We start from the raw sequence: 21,037 nt of genomic DNA on the forward strand, positions 1-21,037 counted from the left end.
AAGAATGAGCAAATATTGTACAATCCAGGTGTGCAAAGCTCTTAGAGACTTACCCAGAAAGACTCACCGTTGTAATATTTGTAAATTAAATTTCAATACATTTACAAAATTCTAAAAACATGTTTTTTTACTTTGTCATTATGGGCTATTGTGTGTAGATGGGTAATTTGTGTGTGTTTTTTAAATACATTTTTGAATTCAGGCTGTAACACAACAAAACGTAGAATAAGTCAAGGGGGTGAATACTTTCTTAAGTCACTGTAAAAGCCCAACAGTGTTCCGATAGCGCATGCGCTAAGTTCTAGTAGTCAGATCACAGTATCAAAAATAAACACCATTAAAAAGTCCTGGATTTCTGAGTTGATTGAATGATTAGTTGTTGCAGCACTAGAGGTGATTGTGTCAATATGGCATTACAGGATGTTGACACAGGTCTGCAGTATAGACTGCTTTTGTGTAAGAAACTAGTAATGGATCGATCTGTGCTGCAATACCAACTTTTGGTTGCCAGCACCAAATACACCCATTTCTCCTGTATTCCATTTTCACTCTGGTGATTGTGAAACACAGAAGAGGAAGATCACAGAGGTAAAACTCTCTTTGTAGTCCAATGGCTGCAACATCCTTTAACTGCATAGTGCGGTTCATTCATCATTTTGTTGTAGTATAAAAACATTTTATAATATCAGCTATATTCAGCATTAAAATAAGCCAATTAAGACCACATTTTTCTTATAAGCTCCAATTGTGAACATATGTTTTAGCACATCCATAGACAGAATAACTAACATATCTCTGACTCAATACACACTGAGCATACAAAACATTAGGAACACCTGCTCTACCCATGACATACAGTCGTGGCCAAAAGTTTTGAGAATGACACAAAAGGACCAGCTGACATCATGTCAGTGATTCTCTCGTTAACACTGGTGTGAGTGTTGACAAGGACAAGGCTGGAGATCACTCTGCCATGCTGATTGAGTTCGAATAACAGACTGGAAGCTTCAAAAGGAGGGTGGTGCTTGGAATCATTGTTCTTCCTCTGTCAACCATGGTTACCTGCAAGAAAACACGTGCCGTCATCATTGCTTTGCACAAAAAGGTCTTCACAGGCAAGGATGTTGCTGCCAGTAAGATTGCACCTAAATCAACCATTTATTGGATCATCAAGAACTTAATGGAGAGCGGTTCAATTGTTGTGAAGAAGACTTCAGGGCGCCCAAGAAAGTCCAGCAAGCGCCAGGACCATCTCCTAAAGTTGATTCAGCTGCGGGATCGGGGCACCACCAGTACAGAGCTTGCTCAGGAATGCCAGCAGGCAGGTGTGAGTGCATCTGCACACACAGTGAGGCGAAGACTTTGAGGATGGTGTCAAGAAGGGCAGCAAAGAAGCCACTTCTCTCCAGGAAAAACATCAGGGACAGACTGATATTCTGCAAAAGGTACAGGGATTGGACTACTGAGGACTAGGAAAAAAATCACTTTCTCTGATGAATCCCCTTTCTGATTGTTTGGGGCATCCGTAAAGAAGCTTGTCCGGAGAAGACAAGGTGAGCGCTACGATCAGTCCTGTGTCATGCCAACAGTAAAGCATCCTGGGCTCACTCACAATTTTGCCTAAGAACACAGCCATGAATAAAGAATGGTACCAACTCATCCTCCGAGAGCAACTTCTTCCAACCATCCAGGAACAGTTTGGTGACGAACAATGCCTTTTCCAGCATGATGGAGCACCTTGCCATAAGGCAAAAGTGATAACTAAGTGGCTCGGGGAACAAAACATCGATATTTTGGGTCCATGGCCAGGAAACTCCCCAGACCTTAATCCCATTGAGAACTTGTGGTCAATCCTCAAAAGGCAGGTGGACAAACAAAACCCCACAAATTCTGACAAACTCCAAGCATTGATTATGCAAGAATGGGCTGCCATCAGTCAGGATGTTGCCCAGAAGTCAATTGACAGCATGCCAGGGTGGATTGCAGAGGTCTTGAAAAAGAAGGGTCAACACTGCAAATATTGACTCTTTGCATCAACTTCATGTAATTGTCAATAAAAGCCTTTGACACGTATGAAATGCTTGTAATTATACTTCAGTATTCCATAGTAACATCTGACAAAAATATCTAAAGACACTGAGGCAGCAAACTGTGAAAATTAATTTGTGTCATTCTCAAAACTTTTGGCCACAACTGTAGACTGACCAGGTGAATCCAGGTGAAAGCTATGATTCCTTATTGATAAATCCACTTCAATCAGTGTAGATGAAGGGGAGGAGACAGGTTAAAGAAGGATTTTTAAGCCTTGAAACATAGATTGTTTGTGTGCCATTCAGAGGGTGAATGGGCAAGACAAAATATTTAAGTGCCTTTGAATGGGGTATGATAGTAGGTGCCAGGTGCACAGGTTTGTGTCAAGAACTGCAACGCTGCAGGGTTTTTTCTCACTCAACAGTTTCCCATGTGTATCAAGAATGGTCCACCACCAAAAGGACATCCAGATCAACTTGACACAACTGTGGGAGGCATAGGAGTCAATATTTGGAAGGTGTTCTTAATGTTTTGTACACTCAGTGTACATGTCAGGATATGTCAAGGTTAGGAAATCACTGCTAGTCAGAGCCTGCTGCTAGCTAGGCTAACATAGGTATATTGTAGGGCTCAGTCAGTGTTATGTGCTAGGCTATGTGCTAAGCTAATAAAGCATGTTGGTAGGGTTGCCAGACCAAACTCATTACCGGAGATAATAAACATCCTAAACTGTAGTGAGGAGTATAACTGTTACCGTCTGGTGTATCAGTGAGGAGGGAACCTGGTTAGAGTAAGTGCTCATGTTCAAGTCAGTCAGTGCATGCTTGTCCCCTCTCCAGGGACTGAGAACTAATGTGCTTAAGGTCACTTGAGTGTACATTTCTGGAAAGGAGTTAGAGAGGAGCCATTTGTTTGTTTACGTCAGATGTAGGAGATCCCAGTCCTAGAGGGCCGCAGTGTCAGCAGGCCTTTGTTCCAGACCAGCACTAACACACCTGATTGAACTAATGGTTCAACATTAATAGAAGAAGCCTGTACACACGCTGGCCCACCTCAGTAGTCACCCATCCCAGATCTACTTAGTGGTGGTGGCAGGCACGCTGACAGAGAGGTTCCTGCGGGCAGCGTTGGTGACCTGGCGCTGCTGGGTCAGGAAGGACTGACCTGGGGGCACCATGGAGGTGGAGCGACCCCCGAGACGGGCCTCGATCGCCAGCTTCTGGAAGCTCAGACTCTGAAGGGGGTGGAAGACATGCAACAGGAATGTTTAATTGAGTTGGAACAAAAGCTCTGTATAGGTAACATTTGTAAAAGGTACATTCCTGTCCTTTATTTTCAAAAGAAAATACAACGTGTCTATTCTGACTACATGTTCTAACCTTGTTGTACCATGCTGTTACAACCAGCTTCTCTTCATACTCTCTCAGCTTTGCCTGCTCACACTCCCTCTACAGAGAGAGACACAGAGAGATCGAGAGAGACGATCAATACAAGAGGTTGTGAGTGCATTGTGAGATAAGTACTATGGATCCCCATGTCAATGAGTGCCTCATGGCTAATGGTTAAGTGCCAAAGGTCAGGGCCAGGGGTTAAAGATCTGTGTTACCTCCAGGCTGAGGATCCTCTTGTCTCTGTCCGTCAGCTGGTTCTTTAGAGCCTGGATCTCTGCTGTGGCTGGGTTCAGCTTGGGGTCCAATGCACAGATCACCTACAGCACCGAGACAGAGATATCACTGGTGGGAGCAGCAGCAAAGAGAGGCATGTTCTTTTTCTGCACTTGTTATTTTTTGTCCAGCTGCTAGTTGGATGTGAGAAGAATGAATGAATGATTAAGGAATCACATTGCGTGCTTTCTCCAGGTACATCTTGTATCTCTCCTCCATGGCTCTCATGTCATCATCCTTCTTCTTCAGAGCAGCCATCAGCTCATCCAGTCTCAGAGCTAAGGGACAGACGGACAACACTCACTGGGGTTACTCCGTACTATACCGCCAGTGTTATGGTCGCGTTATGGTTGTGTAATAGTTGTACTCACAGGTCTGTGTGTTGTCTGGCTGCAAGTCCTCCAGGAGTTCTTTCTTCTTCATGATCTCATCCTGCGCCTCGTTCAGTTGCACCCTGGATAATAAAACACCTTACTTTTTAAATGTCTCTGTCAGGAGGAAGTATGGCTGTGTTTATACAGGCACCCCAATTCTGATAATTTTCCCACTCATATCAGATCTACTCACACCAGATCTTTTTCAGAGCTGATCTGACTGGTCAAAAAGATCAATTAGTGAAAAAATATCTTAATTTGGTTGCCTATGTAAACGCAGCCATAGAGGTCTCACAAAGCAGTATGGACCATACTTACATATGAGCATCTAGTTTCCTCTTCAGGTGAGACTGCAAACAAAGAGCAGTTGTCAGATAGCGAACACACAGATACTGTTACCTCACAGCTGCTACTGTACATATGAGAGGCAGTATTATGCAATATTTAGGGTTGATGTTTGATATAGTGGTATACTATAAAGTTATATGTCTGGTTGAACTCACGTCATCAGTCTTGGCTCCCTGGCCCTGTAGGGCTTTCTGTAAATCCTCTACCTGCTGCTGCAGCTCAGTGACCCTCACCCTGCTTAACCTGGAAGTACATCAGACACACAGGAAGTACATCACAGTCAAACCGGAAGTAAAAAACACACACACAGCTTACCTGTTGTCAGTGTCCAGTTCGGAGCAGGTTCTGTGTGCCACCTCTAGCAGTGTCTGTAGTTCAGAGATCTTGTCATTCTCTGATCCCTCCTGCTGCACACGCAACATCTTATTCTCATGCTGGAGCCGGATAAACTTCTCCCTGTATGGACAAGGACACACACAGTTAGTGCAGTCAGTGTCTCACACACAAAACAAACAACTATTAAATTACTACCTGTACTCTACAGGTAGGATCTCAGCAGCAAGGTTATCATGGGTTGGACTACCAGCTGGCATCCCTGCCATCCCTGTGGATAAACAGAGAGCAGATCAGTAGCCATGTGTCTCTGTAGGCTTCAGAGAGACACAGGCGGTGTTCGAAACCGTGATGTATCATGGGTAAATTGTGACTGACTGATCTGAAAATAACATTGAGTAGTTAGTTATTTAACTAGGCAAGTCAGTTAAGAACAAATTCTTATTTTCAATGACGGCCTAGGAACAGTGGGTTAACTGCCTGTTCAGGGGCAGAATGACAGATTTGTACCTTGTCAGCTCGGGGTTTGAACTTGCAACCTGCCGCCCCAAAATGTATGAAGCATGGTGATTTGTAGATCAGTCAGTCTCGACTAGCCTTTAAAGTCGTCGGCAATGTCGAACACGCCAACACTTTATCAATGATAACCAAACCTCAACTACAGTAAATCTGTTTTCCAATCATATGCAGCACCAGTCAGTCTACATTGTCAATGTGATGGTCCAATGAGCTACCTGCTTGTAGGAGCTGGTCCTGTTGAGCCTGGTTACATCGCAGCTCCTCATTGGTCTCCTTCAGAGAGTCTCGCTCAATGATGATCCTCTGATGACCATCATCATCAGGAGACAAGTCAACAGCATTAGATTATTGTTAAAACATTCCTTCCCCTAATGTGTTTGCATGTCAGGGGGACCAGGTAGGTTGGAATAGAAAGTGTTAGGATCCAGTCTGTACCTCTTTCTCCCTCATCACGGCGTCATGTTTCTCTTCAAACTTCTTCTTTTCGTAAGCAAGGTTGTCTGCCCGCCGAGACTCCTCTGACAACTTCCGGTACAGCTCCTGGACCTGGTAGGAAACAGGAAGTAGATTTAGTAAGCCCCCTGATTGGCTGTTTGCCATTCCAAAATGATGTCTCCTCAGAGACGATTTGCTAAGTAAGGGCAAAAGCGTCACAGAGTTCCGGCATATTGCTTTTCCCAACCCAGTTCTGTCAGACCCACAGGGCAGAAGGGAGGGGACACCTTTAGGAATTATTCTGTTTCTAGTATATTCTCAGGCATGTCTCACCTGTCTCTTGTATGTCTCTAGCTGTGCACGGGCAGTGTTAGCCTTGCGTAGCTCCTCCTCCAGACTGACAGTGTTGTGCATGTAGGTCATGTTCTTCTCTTCCAGCAGTTTGACTTGTCTTCTCAAATCTCCCAGGTCCTCCAGTTTACGCCTGTATGTCTCCACTGACGCCTCCAGCTTCACAGCATGGTCCGAACAGCTCCTACACACATTTATAATTTGTTGCATTTAATTGAATTTATAAAGATAAATAAATAAAACAGGCAAATCGATTAAAGCAAGGGCCTAAACAACACATTCTTACTGGTCTTACTGTAGGCCGTCATTGTAAATAAAGAATTTGTTCTCAACTGACTTGCCTAGTTAAATAAAGGTTACATACCCTTACCTCAAACTGACCACTTCCTCTCTCCCACTTATACACATTCCAGGTACTGATGAACATCTCAGAAGATCTGATGATTACAACTAAAATAAAGGACCTAGAATGCCACCAAACACACCTGAGGATATCGAGTTCGTCTTTAAGTGCTCGTGACTCCTCTGCCAGGCTGGTGAGTTCGTCGTTACGATGCTGAACCTCGATCAGCTGCTTCTCCAACTCCTCACAGTGGATACGGTAGTCATCCTTAGCTGCCTCTAGCCTACACACACGCACACACACACACACACAGAGACATCTGTAAGTGCTGTGATGAAACTCTAAGAGTCGTTCCAGTACGATTTGTTTTCACGGACACATGACACACACACACCTAAAGTTCTCCTCCTGTAGTGTCTCTAGCTGTATCTGTAGCTGGCTGTGTTTCCGTCCGGAGGGCGTGCTCGGGTCATCAAACGAGTCCAGCTGATTGGCTCGGTCCGTCAGCACGTCGTTCTCAGCTAATAGGCCGTTCCTCTCCTCCTGAAGGACCGTCACCTGACAAGGGTCAAACTAGGGTCAGAGGTGGGCTGTGTCTCAATCCCAAAATATGAATTAGTAGCGAGAACATTAAGCTCCAACCCCCATTTTTTTTTTTTTACAGTTTATCCATTAAGGAGGGACCACATGGTCACAGATGCCTGAAGAATGGGGAGAAAGGTAACTAAAAGAGTATTTGAGAGATGTGATGAGCATCAATTCATCTCTAGTGGGAAAGACCCGTTCTCGCCAACTGTTCAACAAACAAAGCATCATTATTACACCCTGAAAGTACAGTGCAGTGAAGCCACACAACACCTTCAACAACATCAACATCTTGACTAATAGGTTGAAAGGCTGGTTAGTTATTCTCCCTGACACAGCCTCTCCTCTGTTCATTAGTCATGCTTTATATCAGAGACGATACTTGGGAATAGAAGCTTTGTGTGTGTGCATAATTTTTTTTTTTTATTCAACCCAGTGTCTTCTCTCCACCTGTTCCCAAACACTACAAATGAACACACCACGTAGTTTAAATGAGTGATACGTTAGCGGCAGAGAGCACGACAGGGTATAGATATTTTAATCCGCCTCGGCAACCAGGCATTAGATGTTTTTTGTCCGCCTTGACGACGAGCAGCCATGTTGACTTACCTCTCTGTGTGTCCTTGAAGAGAGACACTGGTGATCTACTGTAACAACTCGATCTGGAGACACGAGAGGACCATACAACATGGACTTGACCTAATCAGTAACCAGTAGCAGAAATTTGTCCTGTACTATAGTTTTCCCCAACCAGGCAGAGCAGGGTATGGCAGAGAGAGCAGGTAGGGGGAGAGCAGTGGCTTAGTCTGTAAAACCACAGCCCTTCTGCTACACCAGCCACAGACAATAGCCTCTGGCATCACAGCACATAACACAGACCCAGTTTATACAGTACCAGGGTTGTGTGTGTGTGTCATTGATATTTGGCATCCTCGGCCACGTACATAGGCTTACAGTATGTGACCTTCAGATTGCAAGCCTGACGTTATGGGCAGCCTAGCTGTGTGAAGGTGCTTTTTGTTTCCTTAAGTGTCCTCGTATGAACAACCTTTGAAATGTATGAGGTAATGTGATTTGTGGATTCAAATAAAGTACTTAAAATCTGAATATACCTGTACGTCGAGTTCCTGACAGCGCTGGGCTAGCTCCTCCTTTTCTGCTATCAGATCTGCCAGGTCCTCGACAGCCTTCTTCAACTAGACACACACACACACTTAACAATACAGCTCTAAAGCCTACTTCAGCAGCTCCAAGGAGAGATGAGCAATATCGCAGTACTAATTAAAGAGTCTAAGACAAGCAGTCAACTATTGAGAGATACGCAAACAACAAACACCTATAATAAAGACAGCAGCATTCTATTAGATGCCTAGCACAGTGGATCTCCTCTCACCTCTTGTTCCAAGTCCTCCAGTGTCAACATTAGAGAGATATGAACTGTCAGCAACAACACAACAGACTATTAGAGGCCAAACACAGTGGATCTCCTCCTCTCACCTGTGATTCTACGTCCCCCGGTGGCTCTGCTCCAAACTGGGCCATGTTCTCTTTACTCATCAGCTAACACAGAGACAGAGAGAGACAGAGACAGAGACAGAGACAGAGAGAGCTTTGGTTCTGATGGTTTGATTCAGGTTTGGTTAGAGCCAACATCAATCCTACTCATTCACACGCCACAGGTGTTCTAAAATGACTTTCTAAAGCCAAAGAGATGTCATGACATGTACTTTATCAACATCACAGTATTGGTAACTGGCTTTTTTAACACAAATGGGCAATTGTAAGATCCTACCGTGCATGACAAACTATTTGAAATCAATCAGAGAGAATGGCCCTGGTCAGGCTAAGCCTCACCTCCTGAAGGGCTGTCATCACCACATGCTGTACGGACTCCTCCAGAGTCATGATGATCTGAATGTACTCTGGAGAGGAAGAGAGAAAGCGGAAGGAAGGGAAAGAGAGAGGATTACACACTAATATGCGCACATAGTTTCTGTTTTGGGTGTGTGTGTGTGTGTGTGTGTGTGTATATATATATACAGTGCATTCGGAAAGTATTCAGACTTTTTCCACATTTTGTTACGTTACAGCCTTATTCTAAAATGGATTAAATAAAACATTTTCTTCATCAATCTACACACATTACTGTTGAGTGGAGTCCACCTGTGGTAAATTCAATTGATTGGACATGATTTAAGGTCCCAGAGTTGACAGTGCATGTCAGAGCAAAAACCAAGCCATGAGGTCAAAGGAATTGTCCGTAGAAAATAAATAGCTGTGCAGTGACGCTCCCCATCCAATCTGACAGAGTTTGAAAGGATCTGCTGAGAAGAATGGGAGAAACTCCCCAATTACAGGTGTGCCAAACTTGTAGCGTTATACCCAAGAAGACTCAAGGCTGTAATCGCTGCCAAAGATGGCTTAACAAAGTACTGAGTAAAGGGTCTGAATACTTATGTAAATGGAATTTTTTTTTAAATACCGAATACACTGTGTGTGTGTGTAAGCGTAATACCTTGCTTGCGTTCACATTTGACAGCACAGCCCAGTGTGAGCTGCAGCAGTCGTCCCAGTTCTATAGGGTCTGAGTGTTCTGCCACCTTTACCAGGTCTGGCAGGGGAAACTCCTGGATCTGCTGGCTCAGGACCTAGTCACATAGAAAGAGAATATAACCGTTATAACTAGACATTAAACAGTTATTACCTGGACCAGGTCTGGGAGGGACAGGTCTGAGATCTGCTGGCTCAGGACCTGGTGACATAGAAAGAGAATAGAACCAGACATAAAGGGTTTTAAATCAGTGCTTCTACTGACCTCATTGTAGTAATCCACCATCATCTGAAGGATCTTCTTCAGGTTCTTCATCTGGAGAAAGAAGTTACACACTCATCACTCTACAAAAAAAAACAAAGTTTACACCTCAAAGAATCTCCTCACTGTGAGCTATGGAAACATTTAGAGAGGATATCTGACAGGCCAATGCCTGGCTAAAATACTGACAGGGCCAGCAGAGAGCAGTCACACTGGCTTTTAGGTCAGTAGGGGAGGGAAAGAAGGAAGGAGAGGGGAAGGAGGGATGGAAGCAGAGAGGAAGAGGGAGGGGAGAGAAGGGATGGACAGAAAGAGGTATGTATGGAGTTCAGCACCTTCAGTCTCCAGTTATTCCCAACATCTTCTTTAATGTGACCAAGCCAACTCTCACTGAACCACGCTGGATCTCTGCATTGCACAACACACACACACACATGCATAAGCATTGGACAAAAAAAATGTCTACTAAACAACCGTATTCAAATCAGAAAATATCCAACCCCAGAATCTGACTGGGCTTTATACCCGACTCCAGTGTGTTTAATATTCAGCCAGGGTAAGACTGTCAGTATAAATTCATGTCTCTGCAGCCTGGACATATACTGTGAATTGTGTGTGTGTGTGTGTGTATGCATGTTCTTCACATCTGATGCAGGGCCTGAGAAATGGCATCTCCAGTGGTCAGCTCCTCTACAGTCGTACATGGTGCTGCAGTGTTGAAGGTCTGGAGCTGAGGGTGATACAAACGGTGAGAATAGCACAGGTTAGAGTAGAGACCGAGGAGACGCTGGGACAGGAATGAGAAAAGGGGGAGGCAGTTGGAGACACTGATATCTATCTCCATTTGCATTCATCGTATAGCATCAAGTTGCAAAGCCTGTCGTGAACCATCAAACACATGTCATGGGTGTCCAGATAGAAAAGAGACAAACCTTGGTCAGAAAGAGAAAGCTTGTGTGTATTGAGACTGAGAGACAGCCCCAGAGAGAAATGCTTCTAAGCTCTGCTACGGTGGATTTGTGAATAATTCACCCTCCAGGACTGTTCTCCATGATGTCAGATGACCACTAGCCTCAGCTCCCAGGCTTCGCTCACGAGGTGAAAGCCTGTGACAAAGGTTGAGACCTCTAATTGTAATCAGTAATGTAACTTTTGGATTACCCAAACTCAGCAACGTAACGTAACGTTACTTTCAGTTACTTTTGGATTACTTTCCCCTTAAGAGGCATTAGAAGAAGACAAAAAGTATCCATCAAGCGCATTGTGTGTGGTCAGACTCGCTCAGTTGGAACAAACTTAAAAATGTGCTCCTTTTTTTATGCTGAATTTAAATTGAATTGAGAAAACAGTGGTGCTGAGTGATTAACATACATTTCGGGGGGTTTCAGTTATTAACAGTTGTGTAGTGGAGGGTATACGCAGCAGGTATACAACGTATACCCACTCAGTAGCGGTGCGTGGGTAAAATCACTGGGGAAGCCAAGCCGATTCTGATGGTTTGATTATAATCATTGGCCAGTACAGAGAATTAAGTAAAACTATAAGTCGAAATCCTTATCTCCATCCATGGCTAATGGAAAGGCCCAATTTGAGCTAGCTAGCCACCAGAGGACAACACAACGAGATACATCATTGACAGAAAAACTTGAATTGCTGTATGTCCTCAATGGGATTTGATAGGAGTGACGCCAAAATCCAAGCTGGCTTCCCATGACACTTCTTTTGTTGTTGCGGCAGGACCATTCACAGTTGAGCTCGCTCAGTTTAGTTCAACGCTGATTGACACATTGTGTACTTTTTTTGTCAAGGGAAGCCAGATGCTCGCCAGCTTCCCTTGCCTTCAATGCTACGAGCGGTAACAATGTCATCCTCGTTTGGACCAGACAGCATCAGATAGATGGCCTACACGTAGAGAGACCGGGGGGCTGTTTCACTGGCTCGGATGCTTTCTACTGTGAGATACATTCAGCCTCTTGCGAATTGAAAGAAAATTATGAAACACAGAGAGAAGAAAGAAAATATTTTAGTTTTTTTTATTGGTAAATTTTTTGGGGAAGCCTGGCTTCCCTTGGCATCCAGCCTATTTTAGTTTCCCATATAATACAAACAGTGTAATCCATTTGATCAACTTTATTTGTAGATATGATTAGTAATAGAGTTATAGTAAATAATAAAGTCCAGTTACAGCTTCTTTTGACAAAGTAGAAACGAAAAAGATAATAATATAACCAGCCAGCTGCACGGTGAAATGATTTGCCGTATTCCTAAACAAAAGCACCAGTGCATGAACAATTGTAAAGGATGAATTGCATAAAGAAATATTTGTAGAAAAATATTCATGACAAGATATACAACAGTAATTTGTTGATTGTATCAAACACTGTGTTTTGCTCTTATACGCGTGCCATAACGCATTAATCAATCTCGTCTTCTCTTTATGCTTCGGGCCCAGTCAGCACACAGTTTTGGGCTTTGCGTGCGCAAGACCCATAAACAAATCGGTTGCTCTGCACACAGTTTTCATGGGCCTTGCGCGGCATGGTGAAAGTCCACCTCATACCTATCAGACTAAAATGACTCCACATCCATGCTCTTTCCACCGTAGGCACCGCGGACATCCAGTACGAGAGTGCAATAAATGCTTTGAGTTCATCCAGCGATATGTCCCACGTACTGTTTCCTTTTCTGTGCGCATAAACAACAGTCCAATCTCTGATGGGCTGCAACATCTTCATGTCACATAAACTCGTCACTCTTTTCTACCCTAACCGTGCCATCCCTCCCAGACTCCTGTCTCGCCGTGGCAGTTGGGATCCCTCTCTCCGTTGGCTCTGTTATGGTTTTTCTGCGGCGAGGCTCAGGCATCGGAGGCGGAGGCTCAAAGTCAACATCAGAATCAGATGAAGACTCTTCATCAGCAACGTCGATTTCAAGGTCAATATCAGATCCGCCATCAGACTCCAACTCATCTAAATTTTGCATTCATTTGGTCCGGATTGCCATTGTGAACTACACACATTGTATGTTACACTCCCAGGGGAAAGTATATACCATTTCTATTCATAATAAAATAATTAGACTGCCCACAATTCTTCATCATCATTACACTACATTGTTCTAAATTCAATCACCCTCTTCACCATCATTCAGTTCATCATTTAACTCAGTCACAGTTGAGTTATTTGACAAAAGTAAGTGTAATAGAAACTGCAGAATATGCTCTTTCTGATACTTTATATAAATGAAAATGTTTTACCTGCAAGTGACTGGAGGAGGATTTGATAAAGTGATGCTCCTTTCCCTGCATCTGTCAATTACAAGATGAGCCATTCTCTTCATGTACAATTTGATAACTGATAAACCTAATATTATCACTCATCAGATTATTGTAAAAGTAATAGTCTATAGGCCAACTCTTATTATGTGAGAAATTAGTTTCAGTATAGTTTAGGTGTAGTTTCGATGGGCCAGTGGTGCAAGTTGACTGGCATCATTTGTTTCCTGCTCATAAACTTGGATAGCGTCAAAGATATGTTTTCAATTATTCTAAAGGCCTACTGCAACACGTAGCATGTTTTCGCTTCTGTTACAATACATTTGGTTAATAATAGAGTCAGTCAATAAAACAGTCCCATAACAGCTTATTTTTACAAAGTAAAATGTAAAAGAGAATGGTATCAACTAGAGGTCAACCGATTAATCGGATTGGCCGATTTCAAGTTTTCATAACAATTGGAAATCGGTATTTTTGGGCGCCGATTTCCGATTATTTAAAAAAAAATATATATATATATATATATATATATATATATATATATATATATATATATCGATATCCGATTATTTTTTTAAAAAATATATATTTTTTATACCTTTTATTTAACTAGGCAAGTCGGTTAAGAACACATTCTTATTTTCAATGATTGCCTAAAAACTGTGGGTTAACTGCCTTGTTCAGGGGCAGAACGACAGATTTTCACCTTGTCAGCTCAGGGGTTCCAATCTTGCAACCGCACAGTTAAAACTAGTCCAACGCTCTAACCATTGCACTCCAGGAGTAGCCTGCCTGTTACACGAATGTAGTAGAAGCCAAGGTATTGCTAGCTAGCATTAAACTTTTCGTAGAAAAAACAGTAAATTATAAATCTCTAGTTATAACTACTGATCCAGTTTAGCAGGCAATATTAACCAGGTGAAATTGTGTCATTTCTCTTGCGTTCATTGCACGCAGAGTCAGGGTATATGCAACAGTTTGGGCTGCCTGGCTCATCGCGAACTAATTTGCCAGAATTTTACGTAATTATGACATACATTGAAGGTTGTGCAATGTAACAAGAATATTTAGACTTAGGGATGCCACCCGTTAGATAAAATTAAGAACGGTTCCGTATTTCACTGAAATAATAAACGTTTTGGTTTCGAAATGATAGTTTCCGGATTCGATCATATTAATGACCAAAGGCTCGTATTTCTGTGTGTTATTATGTTATAATTAAGTCTGATTTGATAGAGCAGTATGACTGAGCAGCAGCAGGCCCGTAATCATTCATTCAAACAGCACTTTCGTGCTGTTTATGACTTCAAGCCTATCAGCCTAATGTGAAATGTAACCAATGTGAAATGGCTAGCTAGTTAGCTGGGTGTGCGCTATTACTGTTTCAAACTTCACTCGCGTTTAGATTTGGAGTAGTTATTCTCCTTGCACTGCAAGGGCCGCGGCTTTTGTGGAGCGATGGGTAACGATGCTTCGAGTGTGGCTGTTGTCGATGTGTTCCTGGTTCGAGCCCAGATAGGGGCAAGGAGGGGGACGGAAGCTATACTGTTACACTGGCAATACTATGGTGCCTATAAGAACATCCAATAGTCAAAGGTATATGAAATACAAATGGTATAGAGAGAAATAGTCCTATAAATACTATATTAACTACAACCTAAAACCTCTTAGCTTGGAATATTGAAGTCTCATGTTAAAAGGAACCACCAACTTTCATATGTTCTCATGTTCTGAGCAAGGAACTTAAACGTTAGCTTTTTCACATGGCACATATTACTTTCTTCTCTAGCACTCGTGCGTTTTGCCAGCAGTTCTTCACAAGCACAGCGCTGTGAAGAACTGCTGGCAAGTTAGCACAAGCCTATCAGCCTAATGGCTGGTGTAACCAATGTGAAATGGCTAGCTAGTTAGCTGGGTGTGCGCTAATACTAGAGGTCGACCGATTATGATTTTTCAACGCCATACCGATTATTGGAGGACCAAAAAAGCAGAAACCGATTATTCTGACAATTTTTTTATATTTTTTTATTTGTAATAATGACAATTACAACAATACTGAATTAACACTTATTTTAACTTAATATAAAACAAAAACAATCAATTTAGCCTCAAATAAATAATGAAACATGTTCAATTTGGTTTATATAATGTAAAAACAAATTGTTGGAGAAAGTAATATGTGCCATGTAAAAAAGCTAACGTTTAAGTTCCTTGCTCAGAACATGAGAACATATGAAAGCTGGTGGTTCCTTTCAACATGAGACTTCAATATTCCAAGCTAAGAGGTTTTAGGTTGTAGTTAATATAGTATTTATAGGACTATTTCTCTCTATACCATTTGTATTTCATATACCTTTGACTATTGGATGTTCTTACAGGCACTATAGTATTGCCAGTGTAACAGTATAGCTTCCGTCCCTCTCCTCGCCCCTACCTGGGCTCGAACCAGGAACACATCGACAACAGCCACACTCGAAGCATCGTTACCCATCGCTCCACAAAATGGCACACATTTTTACATGGCACATATTACTTTCTTCTCCAACACTTTGTTTTTGCATTATTTAAACCAAATTGAACATGTTTCATTATTTATTTGAGGCTAAATTGATTTTATTGATGTTTTATATTAAGTTAAAATAAGTGTTAATTCAGTATTGTTGCAATTGTCATTATTACAAATAAAAATGTATTTTTTATTAAAATCGGGCCGATTAATCGGTATCAGTTTTTTTGGTCCTCCAATAATCGGTATCGGCGTTGAAGAATCATAATCGGTCGACCTCTAGTTTTAACGTTTAGAAAGGTAAAAAATGATCACTTGAAAAATGGTTTTCGAAACATGTTTCATATCAGAAATAAATAATTATTCGAATAAAATAAAAATACACTTACTGTAGCAGATTTGGGGCGGCAGTTAGCCTAGTGGTTAGAGCGTTGGACTAGTACCCGAAAGGTTGCAAGATGGAATCCCCGAGCGGACAAGGTAAAAATCTGTCATTCTGCCCCTGAACAGGAAGGCAGTTAACCCACTGTTCCTAGGCTGTCATTGAAAGTAAAAATGTGTCCTTAACTGACTTGCCTAGTTAAATAAAGGTAAAATAAAAATAACATTTGCACCGATCCATATGCTGTGTGCCTCTAATTGACAAACTACCCTTCCTGCCCAGTTAGGCTTACACACAGGTAGCTAATTAACACAGGTGGTCACAGGTCTGTCTTCTGTCAACAAGCGATGTAACATGGAGATATGGCCGTGTGGGAACACTAACCATAACCCTATAAAAGGTGTGTAGTTATTGAACCTTTTGTTTTATAAAAAAAAAAAAAAAATCTCACTGACATGAAAGATACATTTCCAAAACCATACCGCTAGTGATGTGTGTTAATGTTTAGACCAGCAGATCAATTGACCCAAAATCTGTTTCGAGTTAGAATAGTAGAATACAATTATGGAATTTGGTTGTGCATCAGCATTTTTTCTCATGTTATGTCACTGACAGTCACTCAATTAGCCCATGTCACCTAACATTATTTAGATTGGTAAATTAGTTTAGCCAGGTATGTAAACTTGTAGTTATCATGGTTAAATTACCGACTGGTTTTTACCATTGATTTTGTTAGTCACCCTCGCTGAGATATCAAATACAAAACTACACATTTCTCCCCAACCTAAGGCAAAATGTGTAGAATTGCAGGAAATGAACTATAAAACTGCACATTTTTCTCTACATTCCATGGCAAAATGTGTAGAACTGCAGGTAATTAACTGTAATACTTAAAATTGTTTCTCTCTGCTGTCAAGAGGGCTGCTAAAATGTTTTGCTTGCAACAACATTTCACTTAGGGCCCCCAAAAAACTAGGACCTACTGTGACTGCATGTGTGTATGGATGTGGGTAAACAGAGCAGTGAGCCACTGCGGCCAGTCATGATGACTGCAGATTTTTTGTGGCCCCCACCCCCATCAAAGTTGCCCATTCATGGTTTAGAGCAAGCGTCGTGGCTCTTAAAGCGCACCCTCCCTAGCCTAAAGGTTAGCGTTTATGAATGGGCAAACACTAACCTACCTGCCATAGGTAAACGATACCGTCATCGGTAAGACAGTAGACATTCATGCAATCAGACGCTTTTTAGAGCGCTCTCTGTCTGAATGAACAGCGGAAATCATTGACATACTTACCCATATAGCAAGGCTCTCACACAACACCACTTTGTCAGTCTCCATTTCTCCGCGTCGGGTAAGGCTAGACATGATTGTTCACTGCACCTGTCAACAACGACGCGGTTTCCCTTCCCTCTGCATTTGACCTCACCTGCGGCGGTTGGATCTCTAGCGCTAACTGCGTAATGTAGGCATGTTTCCTGGTCACTACGCTGTAAAAGCCCCGTGAGTTTCTACGTGAATAGCCGCCGCTTCGACGTTTTCGGTTGAGACGGATCAGGGATTGACGGGATAAATAGCAAAAACGAGGAATGAAACGCCTATGGCACTGAGCTGACTGTAACAGACAGACCAATCAGATTGAATATCCGACTAACTGACTGACAGGGCTGTGGGGATACGATGGAGTCAGTCACATAGCAAAATCAAATGTTTGTTAACCTCAATTATCTGAGATAGTTTCTCTCCCTATTTCAAGATTTCTCCTCGACCTCAACCATGGTAAAAAGAGTCATGTGAGGAATTGACTTTTTATTACAATTTAGTTTGACACAAATAGAATTAGGGAAACTCAGGTGCCTGGTCTCATGAGAAGAAAATCCCCATCCTCCTTTACCAAACCCAGGGCCGGATTAGGCACTGTTCGCAGACCCAGATTGAGTGAAATCCTGGACTAAAAAGCACTTTCATTTGAGATTTTCTATTAAGCATGCTTAGTTCAGGAGTAGGCTTAATCTTAGTCCAGGAGTAGGCTTAATCTTATCCAGGAGTAGGCTTAATCTTAGTCTGGGAAAATATTATCAATACATAAATAGATAAATGACTGATATTGGCACAAGATGGAGGGAATGTTGGAACATAACTAACAGTTAGAGAAAAGATGTGCGCTTAATCCAATATACATTTATGCATAGAATTTATTTCACAAGAGACAAAATTAACAAATTCTACAGAACAATGGAGAAGGAAAAAAATGACTCAATAAAGTCCAAAACTTATGGGAGGAGTTAGAAAGTTGGCTGTCAGAAGTATTACAATGTAAATGTACTTTTAATCCGTCTGTCTGAATATTTCAAGACATGGCATAAGAGGGTGCAGTGAGATACTCATCTTGAAAAAACGTATAGTTAAAAACTGGAAATCAAACCATCCTCAATCGATAACACAATGGAATGGTCAAATTGTTTATTGTCTAAGTGTTGAAAGTATGTGGGCAACAGAGAGAAATCAAATTATGCAGTTTGAGGCCATGTGGCGAAGAGTGATGCGGGCGCTGGAGATGAGGGTGTGAGCAGGTGGGTCTGGGCAGGTGTGATGTGAATGTTTGTGAGCGTCTTTATGTTGTTATTTGTATGTGTATGTAACGGATGTGAAACGGCTAGCTTAGTTAGCGTGGGCGCTAAATAGCGTTTCAATCAGTGACGTCACTTGCTCTGAGACCTTGAAGTAGTAGTTCCCCTTGCTCTGCAAGGGCCGCGGCTTTTGTGGAGCGATGGGTAACGATGCTTCGAGGGTGACTGTTGATGTGTGCAGAAGGTCCCTGGTTCGCGCCCGGGTATGGGCGAGGGACGGTCTAAATTTGTACTGTTACATTGGTGCCGTGACCCGGATTACTGGTTGCTGCGGAAAAAGGAGGAAGGTCAAAAGGGGGGTGAGTGTAACAGATGTGAAACGGCTAGCTTAGTTAGCGTGGGCGCTAAATAGCGTTTCAATCAGTGACGTCACTTGCTCTGAGACCTTGAAGTAGTAGTTCCCCTTGCTCTGCAAGGGCCGCGGCTTTTGTGGAGCGATGGGTAACGATGCTTCGAGGGTGACTGTTGATGTGTGCAGAAGGTCCCTGGTTCGCGCCCGGGTATGGGCGAGGGGACGGTCTAAACTTGTACTGTTATATTGATGCTGTTGACCCGGATTACTGGTTGCTGCGGAAAAAAGAGGAAGGTCAAAAGGGGGGTGAGTGTAACGGATGTGAAACGGCTAGCTTAGTTAGCGTGGGCGCTAAATAGCGTTTCAATCAGTGACGTCACTTGCTCTGAGACCTTGAAGTAGTAGTTCCCCTTGCTCTGCAAGGGCCGCGGTGCTTCGAGGGTGACTGTTGATGTGTGCAGAAGGTCCCTGGTTCGCGCCCGGGTATGGGCGAGGGACGGTCTAAATTTGTACTGTTACATGTATGCTTTGTATTGTAAAAAAATAAATATATACCTTACCAGTCAAAAGTTTGTACACACCTACTCATTCAAGGGGTTTTCTTTATTTTTACTATCTTCTACATTGTAGAATAATAGTGATGACATCAAAACTATGAGATAACACATATGGAATCATGTAGTAACCAAAAAAAGTGTTAAACAACTCAAAATATATTTTATATTTGAGATTCTTCAAAGCAGCCACCCTTTGCCTTGATGACAGCTTTGCACATTCTTGGCATTTTCTCAACCAGCTTCATGAGGTGGAAACCTGGAAAGCATTGCAATTAACAGGTGTGCATTGTTAAAAGTTCATTTGTGGAATTTCTTTCCTTAATGCGTTTGAGCCAATCAGTGTGACAAGGTAGGGGTGGTATAAAGAAGATAGCCCTATTTGGTAAAAGACCAAGTCCATATTTTGTTAAGAACAGTTCAAATAAGCAAAGAGAAACAACAGTTCCATCATTACTTTAAGACACGGTCAGTCAATGCGGAACATTTCAGGAACTTTAAAAGTTTCTTCAAGTGCTATAGCAAAAACCATCAAGCGCTATGATGAAAATGGCTCTAATGAGGACCGCCACAGGAAAGGAAGACCCAGAGATACCTCTGCTGCAAAGTATATGTTCATTAAATTTACCAGCCTCAAACATTGCAGCCCAAATAAATGCTTCACATAGTTCAATTAACAGACACATCTCAACATCAATAGCTCAGAGACTGCATGAATCAGGCCTTCATGGTTAAATTGCTGCAAAGAAACCACTACTAAAGGACACCAATAATAAGAAGAGACTTGCTTGGGCCAAGAAACACGAGCAATGGACATTAGACCAATGGAAATCTGTCCTTTGGTCTGATGAATCCAAATTTGAGATTTTTGGTTCCAACCGCCATGCCTTTGTGAGCCAAAGAGTACGTGACCAGAAGATCTCCACATGTGTGGTTCCCACCGTGAAGCATGAAGGAGGAGGTGTGATGGTGTGGGGGTGCTTTGCTGGTGACACTGTTGGTGATTTATTTAGAATTCAAGGAACAGTTAACAAGCATGGCTACCACAGCATTCTGCATCGATACGCCATCCAATCTGGTTTGCGCTTAGTGGGACTATCATTTGTTTTTCAACAGGACAATGACCCAAGACACCTCCAGGCTGGGTAAGGGCTATTTGACCAAGAAGGAGAATGATGGAGTGCTGCATCAGATGACCTGGCCTACACAATCACCCGGCCTCAACCTAATTGAGATGGTTTGGGATGAGTTGGACCGTAGAGTGAAGGAAAAGCAGCCAACAAGTGCTCAACATATGTGGGAACTCCTTCAAGACTGTTCAAAAAGAATTACCGCTGAAACTGGTTGAGAGAATACCAAGATTGTGCAAAGCTGTTATCAAGGCAAAGGGTTGCTATTTTGAAGATAAAATAAATGATATAATATATTTTCATTTGTTTTAACACTTTTTTTTATTAGTACATGATTCCATATATGTTATTTCATAGTTTTGATGTCTTCACTATTATTCTACAATGTAGAAAATAGTAAAAAATAATGAAAAAACATTGAATGAGTAGGTGTGTCCAAACTTTTGTCTGGTACTCTATATACACTACCGTTCCAA

The 21,037-nt window shown here is 42.3% G+C and overlaps 1 protein-coding gene across 3 annotated transcripts; it reads right to left on the reverse strand.

Moving 5' to 3' along the window:
• Nucleotides 1-2,457: 2,457 nt before the first annotated feature.
• Nucleotides 2,458-17,592, reverse strand: LOC110521604 (protein Hook homolog 1). Of its 3 annotated transcripts, XM_021599274.2 has the most exons (23): nt 17,252-17,592; nt 13,052-13,102; nt 10,440-10,525; nt 10,131-10,203; nt 9,799-9,849; nt 9,499-9,631; nt 8,838-8,905; nt 8,481-8,543; nt 8,096-8,179; nt 6,793-6,956; nt 6,541-6,681; nt 6,038-6,239; nt 5,705-5,815; nt 5,485-5,572; nt 4,949-5,021; nt 4,733-4,873; nt 4,573-4,660; nt 4,388-4,419; nt 4,067-4,149; nt 3,873-3,973; nt 3,638-3,739; nt 3,411-3,479; nt 2,458-3,265 (listed from the first exon to the last, which is right to left on the reverse strand). In XM_021599274.2, exons 1-23 carry the CDS (start codon nt 17,321-17,323, stop codon nt 3,107-3,109), a joined length of 2,235 nt encoding a protein of 744 aa, XP_021454949.2. In that variant the 5' UTR covers nt 17,324-17,592; the 3' UTR covers nt 2,458-3,106. The 3 variants fall into 3 exon arrangements, with proteins under 3 accessions (XP_021454949.2, XP_021454951.2, XP_036824372.1); XM_021599276.2 differs by lacking the exon at nt 13,052-13,102 and having other exon boundaries at nt 17,252-17,588; XM_036968477.1 differs by lacking the exons at nt 13,052-13,102; nt 17,252-17,592 and adding an exon at nt 10,728-11,300.
• Nucleotides 17,593-21,037: the final 3,445 nt, after the last annotated feature.

Source organism: Oncorhynchus mykiss, chromosome 30 (genome assembly GCF_013265735.2).
Source record: "Oncorhynchus mykiss isolate Arlee chromosome 30, USDA_OmykA_1.1, whole genome shotgun sequence".
Taxonomy (NCBI): domain Eukaryota; kingdom Metazoa; phylum Chordata; class Actinopteri; order Salmoniformes; family Salmonidae; genus Oncorhynchus; species Oncorhynchus mykiss.